This window comes from Anoplopoma fimbria, chromosome 15 (genome assembly GCF_027596085.1).
Source record: "Anoplopoma fimbria isolate UVic2021 breed Golden Eagle Sablefish chromosome 15, Afim_UVic_2022, whole genome shotgun sequence".
In the NCBI taxonomy this organism is placed as follows: Eukaryota; Metazoa; Chordata; class Actinopteri; order Perciformes; family Anoplopomatidae; genus Anoplopoma; species Anoplopoma fimbria.
In genome coordinates this window covers 17,663,949-17,681,564 of record NC_072463.1, presented here as the reverse complement: position 1 = coordinate 17,681,564, position 17,616 = coordinate 17,663,949, and the positions used below count along the sequence as shown (strand labels likewise).

General features: G+C 43.6%; 1 protein-coding gene across 3 annotated transcripts in view; it reads right to left on the bottom strand.

Annotated features, from left to right (window-relative positions):
• Positions 1-305: 305 nt before the first annotated feature.
• tiam2a (TIAM Rac1 associated GEF 2a) overlaps positions 306-17,616 on the bottom strand; it is a 67,567-nt gene continuing 50,256 nt past the window's right edge. For all 3 annotated transcript variants that reach the window (XM_054614103.1, XM_054614104.1, XM_054614105.1), the window contains exons 16-27: positions 11,402-11,635; positions 9,630-9,698; positions 8,589-8,714; positions 8,042-8,150; positions 5,791-5,970; positions 5,377-5,495; positions 4,735-4,843; positions 4,230-4,288; positions 4,009-4,111; positions 3,651-3,744; positions 2,800-2,954; positions 306-2,472 (exon numbers count right to left, since the gene is read on the bottom strand). In XM_054614103.1, coding sequence (XP_054470078.1) covers positions 1,778-2,472; positions 2,800-2,954; positions 3,651-3,744; positions 4,009-4,111; positions 4,230-4,288; positions 4,735-4,843; positions 5,377-5,495; positions 5,791-5,970; positions 8,042-8,150; positions 8,589-8,714; positions 9,630-9,698; positions 11,402-11,635 — 2,052 coding nt within the window. In that variant the 3' untranslated portion in view covers positions 306-1,777. The remainder of the gene's footprint in view (positions 2,473-2,799; positions 2,955-3,650; positions 3,745-4,008; positions 4,112-4,229; positions 4,289-4,734; positions 4,844-5,376; positions 5,496-5,790; positions 5,971-8,041; positions 8,151-8,588; positions 8,715-9,629; positions 9,699-11,401; positions 11,636-17,616) is intronic.

The window sequence follows — 17,616 nt, the reverse complement described above, 5'->3', positions numbered from 1 at the left end:
GTGGAAATGAACATTTCCAAACATGAAGCTTGCTTCTTTTCGCTTTCTTCAAATAGCTGTGCCCCACTTCTTGTATTTTTTTTGTATTCTTTTGAGGATATACCTTTTCTTCATATATCTGCATTTCTTATGACAGCTAATCAGGGACTGGTGGAAATTCAAGCTGCAGGGACCAAGCCTGAGATAAGACACTCACTTCCCAGCGCTGCTTTACCGGTCATTGGAACATATAGAACAATACAAACTGAGCTGACAGACTTTGAAGGTTAAGTTGAAAGCATTGATCACCAGGCTCCATTCACAGATAAAACTTTTATTTATAAAACAATTCCATAAGAATGGGGCATTCACATTCATTGGTATGCTAGCATTAAAGGCATGGTAAAGTTGAGTTGAGAAGGTAAAGAATGTCATGTTGGTTTGCCTCCTTATATTACCTCAACACATTCTTTATGCTATGGAAAACAAAAGATTTTACAAAAATATCAGCCGCATTTATTGCCAATTCCTGCCTTTTGTCTTACCTGTACAGTGTCAAGAATGTATGAGAGACTACATACATGTTCCAAAGATAGAAAAGATTATATATACAGGACACAAACATTAAAAGAAAAATTGGGTTTTAAACAGTATTGCCGTTTAACTCATTCAATTAAGCAGCCAGACCTCAAAACTCTTGTACATTCCAAAGGATATACTAGAAATTGCAATTTTAAGGGAAAGACTACCAAAATCCAGTAAGCAACATTTAAAATGAAGCGGGAAAAAAAGTCAAGCTGTATTGCATCTTTTGTATTTAGTAATGGATCAAATCTTTAGTTAACAGTTCAAGCCTTCACTCAAAAAGTAAGTTTGCCAAGCTATACTGTACATAGTCAAACCTATTAATAAATAAAAAACAGCATTAATAACATTAAAACCTGTACAGATAAAAAATATTTCAAATATATAGGCAAACATTGTACTTTAGTGCACAAAATACAGCAAAAAGGCTTGGTTTTGAAAGTTAGTGTCCTTCCTGTTTGTAACATCATCTATTTTCAGGAAGTCTGACACGACCGCCACAGCTCTTTGGGTGGATGTTATTATCATGTAATAGCCTTCACTCAGTGCCTCTTTTCATTTCATAAAATTCGCAAATTTACAATGAGTGGGGACCTGACAGTGTTTGGTTCTGTGCCACCAAATACAAATGAAAACTATACCAACCCAGAACCCATGGCCTATGTGTGAAAGCCTGCCGCCTGGCAAACAGTGCTTAAGCACCAGTGTGGTTGCCTCCAGGAACCTCAGTATCTCTATATGACTCTATATGCAATGTGGACTTTTTACTTTAGGTTGACAGACTGAGGCCATTCTCCCCATTCTCCATAGACATGGTCAAAAACTGAATAAAAACTGCTGATCAGCTTGAGCTGAAGGGGAAAATAGGGTGGAATACATCACTCAGACGGTTTGTTGGGAGGAAGCAAAGCTCAGAGAGCTGAGGAAATGGCTGCAACGCATCAGTACTTGGTGGTTTCATTGTATATATTATCAATGACTCAGACAGAAGTCTGTCAGCCAATAGGCTTCCATCAGATCAGATAACTTACACCTAACTTTAAGCAGGCAGGTGCATGGCTAACTTAATCAAATTCCGAGTTGAGGCAAAAGCCACACTGGTAGAGCCTGGTTTCCCCTCTTATGGCGCATGGGCTTTGGTTAGCATTTTAACTTTATGACCCTTTACTATTGGCCCTGGTACAGTATAGTCCTACTCTATCCATCTAGTCCCCTATGAGGAGGTGGCATTCCCAGCATCTGTGTCACAGCCCTCAGCTGGGTCGTAGAAACAGTCTTCATTCACTACAGAAGTCAGACTTTGGACGCTGAACTCTCTCTCCAGCAACGCGTTGAGGTCCACGACCCCTGACGGTGATGCTGGGTCCGTCTGGCTGTCAAGTGACCTGCTGTGCGCTTTCATGTTCAACAGTGCACCCTGGCTCTTCCTGAAACTGTTGGTTTTCCTCTTAACAGCACCGAAGTGTCCGCGCATCAGTTTGGGTTGGGTCTCCGGAGTGTCCCCCACTCTCTCGGGTTGAACACAGGGAGCCGGGGCAGCATCCTCCGATAGTTTAAGCTGGAGGAACTGAGCCTCAATGGCGCTAGTTGGGGAACTGCTGTCTCCACTGCCCCTCCTTGTGCCCCCTTCACTAAAACCGTCATCATCCTCGTCGCTTAAAATATCAGACTCTTTAACAGCAGAGGCAGAGCGGGGTTTTGAGTTTGATCCAGGTGTCTGGGACCAGTTCTGCTGGACAGGGAGGATATGCGACTCAGAGGAGGTGCACAGTGGAGGAGCCCCAGACAAACTGTAGGTTCCACTGCTCAAACTCCCCTCGTCCGAGTCCGGCCCCAGCTTGGGATTCCCAGCCTGGGCGGAGAGATCTCCAAGTGGCTGTTTACACAACCAGGAAGCCCTAGTGGAACCTGGGAACGAATGTGGAGATGGAAGTCAGAAATGCCACTCTTATCCGAGCGAAACACTCAGCCCCTCTAGCATTTCATGACCTAAAAAATGAGATACGATTATCTCCTTAAGGAATTTCATACTTAGCATTACACAGATGATGATTTTTAAAGGCTAACTACCAGACCTGCCCTATGTGGACATGTTTTTATAAGGAAACTTCCCAGGAGGCAGTGGCCGGTACTTGGAACAAATGTCAAGTTTTATCTTTAGATCTATAATTGAAAGAAATATCAGCTGCATAAAAAACTGAATTCTTTTCCATAATAGTGTTTGTGAACGCTCACCTAGCTTGACGGAGGAGGGCAAGGTGCTGCGCATGGGGACCAGTCGCTCCTTACAGCTCCTCTCTAGCGTTTCCTCGCTCCTCATGTTCCTCCTCACGTTCTCCCGGAGGATGGAGCGGATCACCTTGATAATGTTGACCTTGTTCTCTGGCACACTGAGGAGGACACAGAATAGAAACATGAGCACAGAGTATGTTAACTTGATTTCAGAAGCTAAATATAGATTAAGGGGATTGGAGAAAGTTCCGTTGTGTCCCAAGTGAAATGGGTGATGTAATTCATAAGGAGTGATCCCAATTTCGCAAGGTGTCACAAGACTTAGCAATTGGGTCACAGGCTTTACTCCAACTATTATCCCCATGTAGACAGTTATTGTTAAATGCTACGACAACAACAGAAGGAACAAATAAAGGATTCATGGGGAAAAATGCTAAATTGGGGACCATGATATCAAAAGAGATTAAGTTATTGAACTAAATATTTAAAAAATGCTATATGAATAGGGGACATATACATTGTCTGCTGTACAAGTATTATAAATCATTACAGGTATAGTTCAACATGTTGGGAGATATGAACATTAGATGGAGATGATACCAATCAAAAAACATGTATCATACTTCTGTCAAACTGTGAAACAGATGGTTATTGATTAAATAGTGGCTTACTTTACCTTAACTGATTTTGCCTCAAAATAAAGTGGGTTAGATAATCTGGCTAAATTGTTGGCTTGTTTGCAACCTCTAATACCCTAATTCTGGTTTGTGTAATGGGTAAAAAAGGCTACTGAATCCATGAATTCATACCAGCTTTAATCATCACTGATTCCACCTGAAAGTTTAATCTCTGACCTGCTACACAGCTGGAAGACTGTCTCTGGTCTACCTTCCACTTCAGACCTGGAGTGAATCAGCTCCCAGATACAGCTGCTTTCTGTGCCTGCTCCTGGGAGAGTGAGGAAATAAAGGGGGAGGCTTTTAATCACACAGTCCAAATATGGTTTACGGTTTCAGAATGAGACAAGGAGGGAGGGAGCTGAGTATAGATGCCAGAAGAGGTGTGCGTGTGCGTGTGCGTGGGCAAGGGAAATGAGCTTAGGGGTTTTGTGTGGGGAGATATGAAGGGGGAAAGAGAGAGAACAAAAAGATTTAGTCGACGTACTTTGTGAGTGATTTAGAGGGATACTGTGGCAGTGTGCCAGCCTCTTACCTGCAGTATTTCCCAATCTGACCTGCAGCGAAGAAAGCGGTATGAGCCAACGGAACTTAAAGGGGTCTGCATCTCCATGAGAAAGTGCTGAACGAGAGCTGGTCTGGTCATCACATAGAGGACGCCACATGGGAGAGAAGAGAAAAATGCTAAGTTTCAAAAACCAAGGCACCATTTGCTGGCATGCAATAGTAAATGATTGCAACAGAAACAATGCTTACCATCTTCTTCTTCAGCTTGTTGTTTTCCCTGTAGACCAATATCACCGCTTTCTTGAACACTGGTGAGAGAGAACAAATCAGCGTCTTAGTTTTGACTGCGAATGCCTCTTGGGGAAAGCGACTGGAGGAGTGCAACCCACAGAAGCATTTTAGATGCCAGCTTGAAGCCTTAAAGCACATATCAACGCCACAGCTCGGAATATTGAGATTCACTGAAATGTGTTTGAGTGTTATTGCAGACACAGTTCTGTGCGGCTCCACAGGAAATACACTTGGTTTGTACTGATTAAACTTAAGCTGCAAAAATACAAATTGGTCTTCTACGTTGTCATCTATACCCAAAGCCATTGATACAAAACACTGTGTGGAGTTTAATAGGTGTACTAGTCAAATTATTGATTTCCAGAAACCCTTGGAGTCTAGCGGGGTGGAAGTTATGACTAAGGAAAGCAACATTTTCCCAGAATACAAACGCAATAGCGGCGGGAGAGGAGCGTAGACTCACCAAACACGGTCATTTCTGGGTCCTTCCTCATGCGACCCAATGACGAATGCGGGTTGAGCCAGACCACTGAGGAATGCATGAGAAACTCTCCCATAGAAATCTCTGTGACCTGAAAGAGACACACATGAGACTGATTAGGGAAACAGCAGAGGGACAGACTCTTTTGAAGGAGCATACTGTTGTGTGATACGAAGTATCCATGTCTAAGAATGATGTTCCACAGACAAATAAAAACTACTGTTTGTACACAATGTGAAAGCTGATTTTCAAGCAAGCTGTTAAATACGTTGAAAACATACAGTACCCTAGACAACATTATTTAGCATTCACTTTGGATATTTATACTGCAGTGGTTTCCAACTAAATATTCCATAAATTTATAAATGTATTGGATCCCGCGAGGCAATGCACAGAAAACAGCGTAAACAACATCGGCAGCTGAACAGCCCCACTCTGATGTAGTGATAGTTCACGGGGTTGAACTATCACTACAGGGGGGTTGAGGTTTAAACTGATTGTGATAAGTATTTCATTTTTACACCAGGTGTCCTGGGAAATCAATGTACAACTGTCGCCAAGGCAACTTTAAATACATTTACTGTGCTTGATGATTATAAATCTGATTCTGGAATGTGTATCTACCTCTTTATCGTGGCCAGTCTGCTCGGCAACTAGCTGATCAAACACGGAGCCGTAATCCTCGTAGAGCTTCTGCATCTCATTGATGTGGCTGGCCACCTTCTCCATTGCTTTCTGAGCTTCTGCATGCACAAGAACAGAATGAAGTGTTGATAGGGATCAATTATTGACTGTATATGTAGATGCAATGCATTACAGTAGCAGGTTTTATTTGCACATTGTGTGTGCATTGTGCATGAGAAAAATGCCATCTCTTCTGTTCAAAGATCTGTCACTTAATGCTCGCAGACATGACAGCATGACAACAAGACACTGAAATGACAAGTGTGAATATGGCCCATATTTATAGCACACCCACCCAATGTGTATGTCTGTGTGTATGCGTGTGTGCAAATATATGTGTATATGTCTCCTTACGGGTAAGGTGGTAGTGCTCCTCGCTGTCAGCGTCAGTGAGGGAGACCAGCTCCCTGAGCAGCAGGGGATACTTGAGCACCCTCTGCACCGGTTTAATCAGGTAGGACTCCAGGGTGGACGAGTGCTGCTTGGTGGGGTTCCTCGCATCCAGGAATTCCTTGAAGGCCTGATCCGTCTTAGCTGAAAAACACACGCATACTGATTAATATGAATCTTTCAGTAGTTGACTGTCTTGGTTTTTGGTGTTTGCGTTTCCTGATGCACTGATGGTCTTGTGCATGCATAGTGAGAGAGATGCTTAGCTACATTGTAAGCCAAACTCAGATTTGAAATAATCATTCTGCGCAGGCCAGAGCAGAATCATGGTGCATTAAGCTGCCTCCAGCAGGGGGTAGTGTAGGCTTCTCCAGCCTGCCATGACCACTGCAGTATTTGGATGTAAACATCTGCTAATGCATCTGTTATACTAAGCCTATCACCTCTGAGTACAATAATACATAGAAGACAAGCCGTTTTCGTAAATCTAGGAGAGCTGTGATAAGTTACTTAAATACTGAAGCTGTCTGGCGAAAATGATCAAGTTGGGACTCCTTAGTTTGCAGCGAAGCCAAAAGCAGTGTGTGAAATGACAGGTATAACACAGAATGACTGAGCCTTCTGTAAAGGTGATGACATTTTTTCCCCGAGCAGTATGCTTCTACGACGCTTACAGAGGGGGGTCATTAAAGTATTAATTATAGCACTCCCAGCCACAGACAGGCAGCTGCATCGACACCTCCCAGAGTAATTGGCAGGCAATTAACGAGTCGACAAATAAACAGAGAAACTAAGGCAACCCGGGGCCCTTGGCATGATGGGAAGGGGAGGGTGGGTGATGATAATGGCAGAGACTGGCATATAATTACTTTGACAAACTCCCACAGATTTCTTCTGTGTGCCCTTGGATCAGCTGGTTGTGACCACACTGAGTCAACTATATACTCTGTGTGTGGAATGTACAACAATCACCCTTGTTAGACTTGGCTACTCTTATCTGTACTGTGCAATTATTGCGCTACATGTTGTTCTAATATTAGCTTGTGTGCACCAACTATAATACAGTTCACCATACCATTTAAAGCTTCGGTTAAAGAATAGGGTTCATGAACCCTGTGGGTAGAGTACTTTGAATCGGGTATCTATTCCCTTCACTTGGAGCCATTTTGCACTGAGTTGGTTCGGGCCACAGACTTCAGGACTTAAGAATAATCACTATGCATATATATATCTATATCTATCTATCTATATATATATATATATATATATATATATATATATATGTATATATATATAAACTTATATAAAGTTTGATCTATCTGATATCTTACTATATCCGATGGTGGCATTAATACATGATTAAACATCATTTTCATGAACTTAAATATTCCATGTCGCAGAAAACTCTTTCATGCATCAGCATTGCTTTGATAACCGTATTTACCACACTTTATTCTCCTCTAGGTAATTCTTACCCATCAGGGACTATTTCTGAGTGTTTTTCTTCCGCTAATCCTATTAAATAGCCATCCTGTTGCTTACTTCGAGGAATATCCCATGCAATTGTAGTAATGGGGCAGATTTAAGCAGCACTGGGGGGCAATTTGCCCACCCCATCCCCACCCAATGTTGGCAACAAACCCAATCTCCTTACATTTCTCTCTGCACTGGGCAGCGTTCCCAAACAGTGGCAGAAAAGGCCGGTGTCGTAACAGCATAAATCAACTTGAAAATGTCTGCTCTCTCACACGCTGGGGATTTTTAGGGCTCTGTTGTTAGGTTTTAACAGTCCATGTGGACAAGGTTATCCAAACTCTGTGTATTAATAAATGTTGTATTTGTTTAAACGTCATTTGCTTCTAAAACAGCTTTGAATGTTTAGAAACCGTAATTCACAAAATCAAACTGTGGATTTTGTGTGCGTGTTTTCTCATGATGATGGAGATGGAAAGGGCATCACCCACCTCACTTTTATCCACCGTTTCACCCTGACATTTACTTTCGTACATAATTGATTTGTTTCCCAAAGGACAAGGCCAAACCTTCAACAGTGAGTGCCAAGAGGCGTCTCTGATGCAACATAGGTGCAACAATGCTGAATTTAGCAGGAGTGTGGGACATTTTGAATTAGTATGTGTCTGCAGATTTCACGTTTTGTGGTAAGAGTGTATACAGGCTGTCATGAATTCTTCATGTGTTTAGGTGTGTATTGTACCTCTCTCCAGGACCTTCTGGACCTTGATGTGGTTGGCACAGAAGCCGCTGTAGAGCTTGAAGTGGTCAGCATAGTAGAGGAAGGATCCCCCGAGAGAGAACAGCAGCTTCTGTGAACCGAGAGGGTGTGAGAGAAAAAACAAAGGCGGGGGGCTGAGTGTTACACACAGATGGCGAGAGAGTGATGTTACATAAAGCCAAATGAGTACAGAGGAAGGGGATGAAAGAGTGCGAACATGTGAAGTCATGACCGAACCACTCTGTCCTCTCCCTCTCGCCTAACCTCTGGAGTTCACTAGCTTTCAGCGGCTCACAATCCGACCCGTGAACCGTCTCTTCGATCAATAGACAGCACACCTTTTCATGTCAAGGCTATAAATCATCCAGGGATGCTACCGTCTCAAAGATCATACCATTCTTTGGAATAGTGGATTAAATCTGCCTGGTATAAGGACAATGTTGTTCTGTATACTCATACTCATGAAATCCATACTGAAGCTTTGGACATTTAATCAATAAGGTGATATGTTACTGTGTATGTATCTCACCTTGAACTGTGAGGGGGTCTCCAGAGTGCTGAAGTCGGGCGAGGAGGCGATCCTCTCCTCCAGGGTCTGTAGAAAGACCCTCTGGAAGTCCAACATCTCTGGCAGGCTGCCAAACAGACTCTCCATCTGAGGAGAATTGGGGTAGAAGGGAGGATCGAATTGTGGGAAGGTGATGGATAAGGATGAATGACAGGAAAATTGCAGAGAAAGGAGTGGGAGGGGGAGAAGGTAGAAATATGAGGCTACAAGAAAAGAAGAGCCAAGATGGCTTGTAATTCATAAGTCAGTCAGTCAGACGGACAACCTGAAGTGTTATAAAACCTCCAATCTGATGGCTCCATCTTTGTCAAAGGGAAAAGCTACAGCCCTGCTAGAAATGCAGCGCACACATGAACAAACTTCTACTGTCTAACACAGCCTCTCCGTCACGCACACCCGGGGTCAACACTTCCCTTCATTAAAAGCCGTTTGGGAGCTAACATGCTCTTGTCCACTTTGTGTCTGGACACGGCCCTCTGTCCCATAATGGCCTTTTAATTTGCCCCACTGCTCAGTGACCTATTGACTAGTGTGTCTTGTGAGAGTCGTCCTGTGTTTGAGGTCACAGTGACATAGAGCTGCACACAAGGATGGAAACGGCAATACGAAGGTCGTTGCCATGCTGCAGCTACTATCACATGTTGCCACAGGAACACACTAGCAGCTTAATCCTAGGTGTTTGGAGGGGGGGAAGCTATACTGTGTTGTGTGAATCTGAGGTGATTGCTTAAAGGATTGGTTTACTTTTAACCTAGCCTTTATTGGTCTGGCCTCCCAGTGTGGCGCTGGAAGGTCAGTGTATGGGAATGCTAATTTGTCCTCCAGCCAGTCACAGTGGTAATGAGGGAGATATAGCCTAGCAGAGTCCATCGACGTCACCGCTGGGTATTAAACAGCCTCTAAACCTCCCAGGGCATGCCTCTGGACGCTACACCCCTTCATAATATTTATCATACTTCACACACTATAACACACACACACACACACACACACACACCCTACCTCGTCCAGTGTGAGGAAGGTTTCATTCTGCAGGGGTTTCAGGTAGATCTCGAACAAACAGGCCAGGTCCTGTGAAAATAAATAAATAGAGGAAGGTCAGAGACAAGGAATCAAACAGCAATAGTTAACATTATCGCTTCATCTGACTGTCCTTTAAAATCCCTTTCATCATCAAATCACTACTTAATTATCCATTTATAACCTCCAATTGTCTCCTTCCCACAGTCCCTCACCCCTTTCCTCCATCTTCTCCCTCTATCTTCCTTCCTCACCCACACTACTTTAATGTGGCTGTAGCCTGTCTTGGTATCAGCGGAGATATTCTCATTAGGTTGATTTATGAGCCTCCTCCTCCTCCTCCTCCTCCTCCTCCTCCTCCCCCCAAACTACCTTGGTCTCAAGTGGTGCATGTATACAGGCGAGCAGGCCTGAGTGAGACAATCTCCTCACTCAATTAAATAAAAATCAACAGCAAGTTGAAGAGGAGGGGTGTGCGGAGAAAAAGACTTACTGAAAAATGAGGTGATAAAGGAGAAAGGGGAAAAATGCCAGATATGACAAGTGTAGAGTCATAAAGATCATGAATGTGGCTCCTTGATGTGCGTCAGGGAGGAAAAGGTCATATTGGAAAACATGAGGGCAGCAGAATGATTGGGCAGGGAGAAGATAAATAAGGCTAGACAGGAGGAGGAGGAGAGGTGGAGGGGCTCTAACTGTGAAATAAACAACTTCGGTCTCATTTCTTCTTGTTTCTATGTCCCATGTCAATTATTATAGTTAAAAAGGAAAAGTTCAGAATTGTGAGAAATACCGTTATTCACTTTCTTGCTGAGACTTCGATTGATATCACCCTCATAGTTGTTTGTCAAATATGTAGCCGGAATCATCAGCCTGTTAATTTAGCTTAGCATTAAGACCGTAAACTGGTGGAAACAGGTAGCCTAGCTCTGTCCAAAGGAAATACAATCCATCTATAATCACCATCACTAATTGGCATGTTATTTCTTTACACAAAAAAAAACTTAGTGTGAACAGATGAAACTAAATATATACAAGGTGTTAATTGATGGGCTTCATATTTATCATACAGGCATGAGAGTTAGATGGTAAAATTAATAACATTCTCGACAAAAAAGCAGACAAGTTTTATACTTCCTTTAAGGGCTTGGCAGCTGCCAGCGATAAAGCTTATTATATTTTGAATAATAATTTGTCCAATAAAAAAACACAAGGAGTCCAGCCAGGAGTTAGTTTCAAAAGACATGATGCTTTTCTGTCTTTGTAGAAAAAAGAAAACTATTACCGCCTCACGGTTGTATTCCTCTGCCAACCAGTCAATTTGCAATCTGTATCCATGTCTGTCCAAAATATCATCACTTCAACATTTTTCCAAATTAGATATTTTTGTGAAATTTTCATAATTTGCTAATCTATTCCTGTTTTATTGCCAAAAATGTGTTTTGTGAGGTCACAGGGACTTTTGACTACCAAAATCTTATCAGTCCATTCTTGAGTCCAGGTGGACGTTTATGCCAAATTTGAAATTATTCCCTCCAGGCAAATGGACCTGATGGACAGATAGACGAACAATCCAAAAACACAATGCCTCTGGCCACATCTGGCACTGAGGCATAAAAAGAATATAATTTTATTACTGAGAAATAAAATAAATGGGACAGTGGAACAGGTTTCAAATGGAGTTTGATCAAATATTTATGTTAGCTTATAAGAAATTTTAATATGACAGCGGTGAAAAAGCTGTGCGGGCTCACCTTGACATAGGACTTCTCTGTGTCCACCAGCTCCTGGATGACCTTGCGTAACCTCTCAGTGGCACTCATATGCTTGGGGCAAGGTCTGAGCAGGGTAGCCTCTTGCGTAGGACCCGACCCCAACTCCCCTCCCTGCCTCACTGGAGGTTCCTTGGTGTTGTCCATCAAACCCCCAGAGCCTGGGCCCGTCCCTTCCTGGAAGGACTGGTAGAGAGTGCACACTGTGTCCACGCTCTGTAGGGGGCGACAGAGAGAGTGGGGTGTATTTAGGTTAGACGGCCGAGGGATTATAACAGTCAGCTGGATAAACTGAGGATCACACTTGTTTATAGAAACTGCATTGCATGCATACACACACACACACACACACATGTATCTGCACAGAACATGTTCTCAAGGATCTTTTAGAATGAAAAATCTAAACTTTTACCTCACTATTCAACAGTAATGATTTCAACTCCATACGGCAGCTGTATAAAATAATGATGTATATAATTCTACACTGATCATGGCCAGTGATTCTCCTGGGTATACTATGAGCGTTGTGGAGATTTAGCTATGCAGTCTATGTTAATTGGCTTTGCATCAAGGACTTTACAGTGCTTCTGAAAGACTTAGTGGATATCCCAGAAGATAGTATTATATCACATTATAATATTCTTCTAAACCCATAACGGACAGCTATGCAGCTTTGTGTCAACTCCAGAAAATTTGACATGCACGAAGATCCCAAGAGGTCTTGTATTAGTTTCTAATAGTTTGTATTGTGGAGTGGAGGAGGGGGGTTAGAAGCATCTAATTTTCCAAAATTTAGCCGATAAAACCTCGGCTCATTCACAAAAAGTGGTTTCCTTCAGCCTGCTTTGTGCTTCTCTGATAGGTGGAACCCCATGAACCACTCAGCGTCATACCATTTACAGAGGTGTTCAACAGAAACAGCTAATCCGCATCGCTTTATTGGACTGTATTGCCTGGGGTCGGGAAATTAACATCTGCTGTAGGCACCTTACTGCGAAATCTTGCCTGTGGCGGGTAAGACTTTGTAGTCTGTGAGCAACTGTGGCAGAAAATGAACCATTACCAGCCTCTCTGTTCTATTCCCTGGGACATAAAAAAAATAAGCAGAGAGGGAAAAACCTCTCCCTTCTCTCTATATTACACCGTGGTTGCCACTGCATGGGGCTTGCTTTTCAAGTACTACAGTAAATGTTCCTACACAATAAAAATCCATTCTACTTTCTTACCTAACAAGCTACTCAAGCACTACTTCGTCAAATGCACCAAGCTTTGCTAGACTGTAGTAAGCAAGCGATCAATTGTGATGCGATTTCTCTGCTAAAAATAGCCTCATGATGACCAGCCGTCCTTATTCCAAACAATATAGAATTATAATTTGTGGCCAGTCACTAGAATCAGCGGAGGCTGGTAAGTGCCAGTAATAGCAGGTTCCAATCCGCTGCACAGCAACAGAGCACAGTGGGAAGGCAGCAATGGCAGGCAAAACAGCTGCTCAGCACTCTACGCCTTCTTCTGTGTGTATGTGTGGGGCATCGCATGAGCAAGCATTCCAGTTCAGCTCACTACTACAGACTGTACAGCAACACACTTGGATCGATACACCCCTTCATTCCGACACCGCAGGCATCGATACGCACACGTACACACTTTCTGAGCGGCGTGCGAAAGCTCGTCTCCGTCATTCAGCCACGAAACTAGTGTGAGCTGCCACCCATGACCCCCCTCCCCCCATCCACTCCTAGGGAGCCCACAGACAATCGAGGCTTCTATTAATAAGCCTGCGACTCATCAGCTAGCTCATTACAGCATGGTCACTCCAGAGACGGCCCTCCAACGCTGCAATATAGACTGAGAGAGAGAGGGACAGACTAAATGAGAGACAGAAGGGGGGAAATGCCTCTCTATGTCCTCTATGTATGTCTGGACTAAGCCTCTTTCAAGTGATCCACCGCCCACAGCAGCGCTCCACTCTGGAGCTCTTTGAATGTGGGATGATAATTATGATGGGACTTGACGTCTCCCTCTGCGTTGGTGGAGAGATGTTCTGATTGGAGAGCCCACGACACACTCACATATACTCCCAACGGACATACCTGTACGTACTGTATGTTAACAAACACTGACAATAAACCTCCGGCTCCATTAATGGTCAACATGGGTCTACAGCCACACTAGCAGCTCTGGGAGACTGGACTCAGGCCCAGCGGTGCTTTGAGTTAGATGCTAACATCAGAGTGCTGCCATGCTCACAATGACAATGCTAACATGTTGATGTTTAGCATGTTAGCATTTGTGAATTAGCACCTAGTATATTGTATAGCTTTGCGGATATTTGGTCATAAACCAAAGAATTGAATGAATTGAAATGTTGTGACGATTCATCCAGAGGGGGCCATGAATGTCTGTACAAAATGATATGCAATAGTTGTTGAGATATTTAAGGTAATGTACCAAAAAACATTGCCATCCTGCTAGAATGGCCAAAGAGGCCTTATTACAATTATAATTGAGATGTAGATTTATTACTATTATATTTAGTATAAAAGTGCTACTCTCTCTCATTGGAGTACAATATGTGTTTTTGCCAAGAATAATTGACTTCAAAGTGTAACATAATGGTAAACAATATTTTTGCCAACATTTATTCTGTTGATGTCCAACTTTATGAATTCCTTTTCTTTTGGAAGGAATACATAAGGAACCTAAATATGGCAGCCATGTAACTGCATCTGCTGGCACACACTATTCCATTAAGGATGGCCAAATAGTTTAGACACTGATGATGCTGCCACAGACAGAGCCAGTCAGCCTTCATTTACTGACAGACACTCTGGGAGAACTGCATACAGCGACAGGCAGGTGGACAGGAGAGATTGCTTGAAGGCAACACAGAGGTTAAGGATATCAGAGCAACATATTCATCAGACAGCGCACTAGTAGCTCCAGTCGGGGAGAGATAACCGTCCTATATGTCGTTTATTTCAACTACAGACGCCCAGAGGAAAGCAGAGGCCTGTCCGGGAAGCACACAACGCCACTCAAGTGCCGAGTTAATTCTAATCACACCCACGCGTTGGTAGGATGTGGGCTCATGTTCGTCTCATGCGCACACAAATGCGATGATGGAGGAGCCACAGAGCTGGTGAAGAAAAGAGAGTACATGCTCAATTTGACTCTGTGCACACATGGAAACTCAGTTTTACCTCTCACAGAGCTACCAAACCGGGTAAGATTTTCATCAACACTAAACACCTGCATTGGAGCGTGACAAGGAGAGGTGGGGGTGGGGGGGTACACACACACACAAACAGCCATGACTCAGAAATTGCAATTGCCTCACAACAATCCCCCCAACACAGGCTGACAGCTAGCCCAAATAACCAATTAAGAGCTGAGGACAGGAGCCGTCGGAGGCGGGAGAAAAAGCCCAGCAGCGCCGGGAAAGACTTGAGATCCGACAGCGCTGCTGCGGATTCCTATTCAGGTTTTTCTCTCTGACAGCTGACAGCTCTGGATTTTGTTTCTATCTCTTCTCGCCATGTATGCCCTTAAGTCAATTTAGAAAAGAGGTCTATGTCAACCTTTGCAGGTAAAAAAAACCAACAAGAAAATGAAGTGAAAGGCTGTTGAGTCATTTTGTCTCTGTCTACTCGGTTTCCTTCGTGTCCAGCAGGCAGAAGTCATTTTTAGTTAACTGCCTGACACACATGTACAATATGTCTGCTTGCTGCCTTGATGTCAAAGCAAAAGGGTTCCATCACAAAATGCTGTTCCTTTCCTGTCAAGTGCCATTTCATATTTCTATAAATCCACTCAATTTCATTCCAAACTAGTCAAAGAAATATAAGCTAAACCTATACAGACTTAACCTTATTTTGAAAAGAATCTGTATCAATATTAATCCATAAAGCCTTCATGTATCGACACACTTTCAGGAGCAGTGACACCAAAAACACAGTTGAGTATTGACTTTTTTCTGTCATCTCTTTTCATAGACCCCTTCAAAAACATTACAGCAGAACCATTGTTAACCCCTAAATATCCACTCGTTCTCCTGATCCTCTGCTCACCATGAAGAGCAGTCTGTAGAGCAGCCTCCATGCTGCTGTGGCCTGCCGCTGGGTTCTCCGTGCCAGCGAGCAGCCCTTCCTACGCAGCCTGCCTCCCCTTGATGCTGGCATGACGGCTCCAGAGATGGTGTGTGGTTATAAAATGTGACCGAAGCCGAGAAAATATCCGTGACAGAACTGAATAGTTGACTTGATCGTCTTGGATATCTTTATCTCCGTTCACCTCTGATTCCGGTTGGTCAATCCCCTCTTTAACTTTTCTCCTCCTTCTATCTTGCTCTCTATTTAGAGTCCACTGCTGCCCGCCTCCCTGCTAGGCCCGGGTCAGAAGCCTCAGTGTTGAGTACACCTATGCCTCTGAGGCGGAGTGGGCTTTGATGGGGATTGAGCCACTGATCCTCCGCCGCGCCGTTCTGAGAGCGTAAGCAGAGAAAAAGTGCACACTGCCAGCTTGTTTTGCATATCAATCACTTGCGGACAGTCTGGCCACTTGGCTTGTGCAAATAGAGGTGAATTCTTCCCCTGGCAACTGTGTCCTCTCTCACTGTCCGTCTCTTTTCATCAGCGCTGGTCTTCCTACATCTCTACTTTCACATCCTGCTTCCCTCTGTCCATTTTGCATCCAGATATCCCCATTCCTCTTCCTCTGGTTCTTCCCCTCCTTTTTCGGCTCCATGTGACCTCAGTGTAACTTCCAGAGAGCTGAATGGAGAGGCCGGGGGCTGTATCAGTGTCCAGTCTCTCAATAGCATCAGTACAATGCAGACTGTTCTGGCTTGTTACCTCCACACACAGAGGAATGGCTGACTCAAAAAAGTGAGGCTCTGAGCCAGTGGGGGGTAACGGGGCAGGAATGTTAACTATGGCCTCATACTAGAATAAAACGTGACATGTATAGCACATTGCAGAGGGTATTACTTACTCACTCAACTTGTTTTTCCAAACTGGCTTTATTATGACAAAATTTTAAGACCATCCCCGATCCTCTGAATGAAGGACGAACCTATTCTACCACTGAGCCACAAAAGAGTTCCAAAAGAGCTGCATCCCACAACCTCCCAGATTTTTCTCTCCGAAAATGATGTCTTCATCATTTCTGATGTCACAAGGCGACGAATGGGCAATAGAACTCACTTTCGAAAATCTCTTCTTAAAAGGCATTTTAGGTGTTGCACTTAATTTTCACGTGAAAAATTAGTATGTGAAAATTCTATTAAAGAGAAGTTTCAATACAAGCTACTTACAAGTCCACACAACAGGCCAATCGCTGTGTAATGGAGGCATGATGGCGGTTCTAGACACTGTTAAACAACCCAACAAGCACTTAGTTTGAAGCATACTGAGGCCTCTATGCTCATTGGTTGGCTGTAATCACTCACACTTATCATGCAAGATTTTAGCCCCCCTTTTTGGCACTTGTAAACACTAAATATTATTCAGTCTCATTTGTGTCATATTCGTATGCTTGTTTTGTCCAAATGTTGGGTGTAAACACTCACATAAAAAAACAGCTCAGCTCTGTCAGGCTGCAAAATAAACACTAAACACTGTCTCCATCTCCCTTTAACGCTCCAATGGATTCATTATATACAGAGCTCAGTCCCCTTTGCAGATGAAACACCGCTCAAATCAAAGAAGAAGTCTTGCGCTTCACCAGCAGAGACACCCAATCCTAGCCCAAATAAACAAATGTGGGGAAGGAGAGGATAAAGAAGAGGGGGTGAAATACAGGTGTGTCCCTGGGGCTAGCTTTGCCCATCCCTCACAAGAAACAGCCTTGTTGTGACACAGAGAGAGAGCGAGAGAGAGGCCCGGTGTCTGGTAGGCAGGCCAGTGATTCATATGCCATGTTAGTGGGCTATAGTGCCATGATGCCATCTTCTGTTCAAAGCTCAATAAATGGAGACGCATGATCATAAATCAAACAGAGCAGAGGGGAGGGGAGAGGAAGATGAGCGGGAGGGCTGGTCCCGTCACGCTCCACTCAAGCCCATTTACTCCTTTTATTATTCATCCTAAACAAATATTATTCCACCGAGTCTCGGAGGACTTTGGTAGAAGACTGCATTTTAATAATGAAGCGAGTTTCAGATTAAAAGCACCCATTCTACTGAGTCCCCTAGGCAA